At 39.1% G+C, this 6477-nt stretch overlaps 1 protein-coding gene across 2 annotated transcripts in view; it reads right to left on the reverse strand.

Moving 5' to 3' along the window:
• Nucleotides 1–1944, reverse strand: part of sh3rf1 (SH3 domain containing ring finger 1) — a 32438-nt gene extending 30494 nt beyond the window's left edge. For both annotated transcript variants that reach the window (XM_042006428.1, XM_042006427.1), the window contains exons 1-2: nt 1653–1944; nt 307–809 (exon numbers count right to left, since the gene is read on the reverse strand). In XM_042006428.1, the coding sequence (XP_041862362.1) occupies nt 307–687 (381 nt within the window). In that variant the 5' untranslated portion in view covers nt 688–809; nt 1653–1944. The remainder of the gene's footprint in view (nt 1–306; nt 810–1652) is intronic.
• Between the last annotated feature and the right edge of the window lie 4533 nt (nt 1945–6477).

The following is a 6477-nucleotide window of genomic DNA, read 5'->3' on the forward strand; positions in this document are numbered from 1 at the left end:
CATTGTCAGCATTTAAGAGACAGTTAATGATGAAAAAGGTCTGTCTAGTACTGACACAAAGCGGAATTATTTGGTGACTAAACTATTGACTGCTGTAAAGCTCTGTCTGTATTAAGGCTGGGCTGCCAGTCAACTGGCTGGCTTTAATATCATCATGATTACAAATAATCCACAGCAAAGATTAGAGAGCTAACATGCTGTTTTTAATCCACACAGATTTTGTCTATTTTGTTTCAGCTTGACCCTAACAATGGGAAACACAGATTGGAGCTCACTAATGCAAGTTCAGTCAGTCAGCATACTAACCCGGACAATGGTGCTCTTAGCCTGAGCTCGCTGGGGTTGAGCTCCCGCTGTGCCCTGGTCCCTCGTCCCACTTCCGTGCACCCTGGCCATGGCTCCTGACGTACCATTTGTGCAGACTCCAGCCCCAGAGCCAGCCCTCCGTGGCCTCTGCTTGATGCCATCCAACAGCCGCACGAGGAGGATGTTGCTTGGGAGTTCATCCACGGCACACTCCACCAACGTCCGGCACTCTGGGCAGCGCAACTCCCCGCGTGAACCTAGGATGCCTTGGAGGCATCTGCGGCAGAAGGTGTGCTGACAGGGAAGAACCTTTGCAGAAGCATCCAGGCGCTCCAGACAAACGGGGCACTCAAGCAAATCCAGCAATACTGACTCGTCCATTCTTTGTGTATTTTGCCTCTACTTCAGCAAAGCATGATCCTGAAAAGGTTTTTGTTCAACAGCAGATCAAGGACTGTCACGTCACTCCCATGCCTCGGCTATGGCCATGGCATTCGCATCAGCTAGGAAAAAAAAGGTAAACAGATGCAAATTAATCAACTGCATACAGAAGAAATAGGTCATATTATCCATATAGCAGACGTGACATATGGCTGAAGCTGTATTATCTTTGTTTTATCGGCTGAGCATGAAGATGTTAAACACAATGTTCCATGCCACATTTAATAAGTTGATAACACTTATAAAATCATTAAAACACTGTCTTATCTTTTACTAGTTTAATGATTAGGGGATCAAAGTTAATCTAATCTACTTTAGAAGGCATAATTACACCTGGAAACTGTGATCTTGGAGCTTTAAACAAACAAAAAAGAAATTACAGTGGCAGTGCAATAGTGAAATACTTTGATTTGTCTTTAAAAAAGGTAAAACAGAGGAATATCAAAGACAACAGGTCTGGTAAATGATTTAAACATACATACACACACAACCAACATACGCTTTAAATTCCCACAACGTATAAATAAATTTCAATGACAGTAATAAAATCTTTTAAGTTTGTACAGCAATATAATGATATTATTCAGGGGAATCTCATTATTACATAACACTTAACCAATAAAAATGCGTAGTGATAGTTTTTAACGGTGGTATGAGTCTAAGTAGTAGAGTCTTCTTTGCTGTGTAAGTATTAAAAACTCTTACAAAGCTCATTTAATCATGTTTGCTGGTAACTACAGTTGCCAACAATAGTAATTTAACGCTGCCACCATGTAAACAAGTACATAGTGGAGTTTTATCACATTCGCACTTGAGAAAAAATAAATAAACTGTTTCAATAAGTCAATACGACGAGGATCAGTCCATATCCACCAATTTTAAGAACTTAAAGCAATTCAATTTACCTTTTCCGAAACAGGACTCCTCCTCTTGTTGCTCCCTATCTCCCAATTTTCTGCCTTCTTGCTAACGTTAAGTTAGCAACCCACCCAAAATATAGTCGCCACTTATCTCTTAAGTTTTAAACAAATACTACCGTTTTTATGAGATGTGTTTTTTTCTTTACAGGCATGTAACTTATACAGTAAACATGCCTTTGTCAGAGACTTGAGTAAAACCTAACATGAAATAGATACAGACGAAACAACGGAACTCCTACCGCACGGAGCGCCATGCTAGTACTTCTGTTCTGCGGGACTGTTGCTGGAACAAGGGGAGAAGGGGGAGGGAGTATGAGGCGTTCAATTGTAATGGTAAAGTAGAATACTATGTGAATGCGGGTAAAAAACACAATTGATTTACACGAAATGCAACATTTGGAGATACGAAGTAAATGGCTATACAGATTTATCAAACAGCTATGACATCAAAAGCCAAACTACATGAAATTTATTTATTTATTTATTTATTTGTTTGTTTGTTTGTTTGTTTGTATATTAAAGAAAGGACTGTAAATGAACATCAGCTCATTGTAATGGAAACTATGCATGTTATATTTATAAATGCAGTTATATTTTGTAGACATTTTGTACCCTTACTAGACTGATCTTGACTGACTAACTGGTTACAGGAAAGAAGACCAGGGGGACCTTCTTGTCTCAAAGTTATATGTTACATTTATAATAGTTGTTATCTGCATGTGTTTGTTTTAAATTAAAGTTTAATTTGTGAACATGTGGCAATTTGAGGATCGAATCATACTGACAACAGTGTAAAGCTGAAATTTCCGAGGTGCTCCAGAAGGCCGCCTATTGCCTTGTAAAAAGGGCGTGAACTGAAACCTTTTCTTTTAGTGACCTGGAATATTATGTCAAAAAGTAGCATCCCTTTACAGACGTAGTGGAAAATTACTTATTTTCTAATCTTTCAGCCACAAATACGGAAGTTAAGCTGTATTTCTAAAGCCACTTCAGATTAACGACTTCACACCTTAACCCCATCAACGTCCCCTCTCTGCCTAGATCTATCTTTTTCGACCTAGGAACCTAGGTGGTTCAGGTCTAGTTTTCTAACTCTAATATAATATAAAATGATACACACACACACACACACACACACACACACATATATATATATATATATATATATATATAAACAACATGTGAGAACATGATAGTTCCCAGTAATAAACGAAAACCCCACTTTTTGCAATTTTTGTACCAAATTAAGTCCTGCAGAGGTAAATAGGGACATCTGGTGGTCACATTATCCACTATTTTCATGCAATAGTAAACAGATTTTCCATACTTTCACGCATTCCTGAGCAATAAATACTTCCTAGTGTACACGATGTTGATACTAAAGTCATTTTTCCACAACACAAGGATGATATTATCCAATATATTCTCATAAGGCCGAAGTGAAATAAATATTGGACGTGTCTTTGGCTAACATGAAATAACCAAAAGATCCAAAGTGAGAAGGAGATCACTTAATCAAAGGGCCTGATTTTGTTGCAAAATATGAATTTAAAGTGCACCATGGACTGCAAAGAAACCTTCACCACACAAGCACAGCGCTACATCAGAGGGAGGATGGCTGGTGAGACGCAGCCAAACAATAAATGTGATTTATTTTGATCTCATTCAGAGGACACTGCATTTTGAGCAAGAGGGAAGGATGAAGGAGAACACGAGAAGAGCAATAAAGAAGGAGATTTATTTGAAGGTCGCCTTCTCTGTCACATGTGATCCCAGGAGAGCTGGCAGGAGCCCTCAGGTCATATTTTCTCTGAGTGAAAAGGCAGTACGCCATCCCCCCTCCACTTCCACCTCCACTTCCACACAATGGCTTCTGCCCTCCTTTCCAGCTTGACCCCTTTGTATCACCACCCACTTACACTCTGCAGATACTCAGTGATTTTTTTTCTCTCTGTAAAAAACTAAAGCAGACATTATTTTGATGTTATTCAGAGGGGCAACAGGAATGATTTGTTCACTCTGAAATGCAATAATCTTTCATAATGACTGCACCTGAGAGTAGAAAAAAAGAGATCAAGGCACATACACACACAGACGTGGAGATGATGGAAGTGACAGCTGTGTTACTGCTTACAAAGGGAGAATGAGGAGAGCAGGGGAGAACCTGACAAGACATATGCTCCAATTTCCATGAAAGGATAGACCTTGACAAAAAGATTGCTCTCTCCGGTACAACTCATAGATATTCAAGATTGAAGGCATTGAAACAAATTAAACACAACAGACGGAAGCCTTTTTAATTTAGATTACAGAGCTACAACGATGTCTACAAGTTTAAATTTAAATTTCTTTCTGTAATGTGAAAGCAGACCAAATATCTTGGCCTATATATCCTCCTCAGATAATCACCTTGACATCCACTGATCTTCATTTTGATAAAACTTTTAAAATTACTCAAGCTTAGCTCAAGGCATTCTGCTTTTAAATTAAATTTGGGACCATAACTGAATTTCAAATAATACTGCCTGATATCTGCTGAGTGTCTATATTTCTACCAGGAGTGATTTTCTCCACTTCAGTGCTAGTGATCAGGCCAAACACCGGCCTGCTGGAAAATGCCAACCAAAATCAAATTCATTACATCCTACTTGTGAGATAATAGGGAGTCAGTGGCACCGTATAGGTCATATCCTAGAATGTATTGTTGTTTTCCTTACTGCTTTGTCTAAATTTAGTCCAGCTGTGATATTTAACATAGTTCAGGAGCTAATAAAATTTGTTAAAAACGGCATGCAGAGATGAAACCAGCTAACTTTAAAGCAACAATGTTATAAAAGATGCCCGTTTACAACCAGCATAGTAGCAGAAAAGCTGTATTATTACACTCTATGCTAAATAAGGCAAATAAACATTTTGTCAAAATCTCTTATGCTACTATTCTGGTCCAGGATATTCCTCGTTTTTCAGCTTTCACTTACCACTTCTTCTTAAGAGAAAGACAAGGATTATAAAACCAATAACCGGACAATCATGGAGGAAACAGTGATGTGTGTTGGTGTAAGAAGTTATTTGGTGTTGTGAAAAGACAACTAGGCATTTTTGTTTAAATCTCTTATGCTATTTTTCTGGTCTAGTTTATTCCTGCTGACGTTTGCATATCTTCATGTACCATTTAAGCCTCATGACAAGTAAAATGCAAATCACTACAGAAATAAAGCAGCCGCCCATACATAGTAAGCAACATAGCATGACTTAAAACAGAATTACTGGATCAGACATGGATCAAGCCAGAACAAAGCTATCATGCAGCATTAATATTTAATGAGGGTTTATGAGAGCAATAAGCGCTCTTCCTTTCTGGTTCTGGACAGGCAGCTTGAATAAGTAGAAAATGGATAGTATGGAAGCTTAAACCTGCAGAGCATACATGAATGTTTCATGTTTTCCATAATTTGTATTGGATGCAATGTGCTGGCTCAGCTTTAAAATACATGCGGGTGTGTGTGTGTGTGTGTGTGTGGTGGGGGGGTACTACCAGCAGCTCACCTTCTTCTCTTACTGAACATTTCATTTTCACTCCAACTTCATTTTTAGTCAGTAACGGACAGCGCTGGACAAAAAAAAAAAAAGTTAAGCTCATGATGCCACTCACCACAGATTCTCCAGTCTCACTGAATCAGACGCAGGGTTAAAAACCACAAGGCCTGAGCGACACAATTCCACAAGGTATGCGACAACATATGAATTGTGCATGCTGACAGAAGGGTGAGTGTTCTGCTGAAGGTTGAAGATGAAAATAGTCTTATGTGCTCACACGTGACACCGCAGCCTTGAGATGTGTGAAAAGCAGAATAATTTCCCTTGAATCTTTTCTAGGACTGTTTTTCTAATCAAATGATTACAAAAGCTTTCATTGATAACCCCAATTCCATAAAAGTTGGGACAATATGTAAAATGTAAATGAAAAAAAGCAATAATAATAATAATTAAACAAAATTCACAAACCAATATTTTTATCACCACCATCATCTACCTGCCTCAGAGACTCTCGTCCGGACACATTAGGCTGCAGGATGAGGATCATGTTCTTTGATTTCTCAAGTGTTTTTAATAGCTGCTCTGTTATTTGAGAAGCTCAATAAATTCCAGGTGGATACCTCCACAACCACCTGGATTTATGACTACCTAACAAACAGACCACAGTTTGTGAGACTGAAAGGTTGTGTGTCTGAGATGGTGGTCAGCAACATAGGAGCGTCATAAAGGTGGGCAGAGGTTCACTCTACTACAAACTGAGTCTAAAATTGTGGAACAATTTAAGCCCCGCCATCTACAAAGTGTGATATCATCTAAAGATTGAGAGGATCAGAAGGAATCTCTGTGCACATGTGACAAGGCTGAAACTGAATGCTGGTGGTGATCTTGGGGCCCTCAGCTTTTTACTGCATTAAAACCAGACACGACTCTTTACTGGAAATCACTGCATGGACTCAGGAACACTTCCAGAAATCACTGTCTGTGAACACAGCTCACCCTGAAATCCACAAATTCAGGTTAAAGCTCTATCCTGCAAAGAAGCCATACGTGAACATGATCCAGAAACACTGCTGTTTTCTCTGGACCAAAGCTCATTTAAAATGGTCTGAGCCAAAGTGGAAAACTGCTCCGTGGTCAGATTGGTTAAATGTGAAATTCTTTCTGGAAACTATGGACACCTTTACCTGCAGACTAAAGAGGAGAGGGAGCATTCAGCTTGTTATCAGTGGACAGGTGAAAAGCTGCATCTCTGATGGGATGGGGCTGCATTAGT

The sequence above is a fragment of the Melanotaenia boesemani genome, chromosome 14 (assembly GCF_017639745.1).
Source record: "Melanotaenia boesemani isolate fMelBoe1 chromosome 14, fMelBoe1.pri, whole genome shotgun sequence".
NCBI lineage: Eukaryota > Metazoa > Chordata > Actinopteri > Atheriniformes > Melanotaeniidae > Melanotaenia > Melanotaenia boesemani.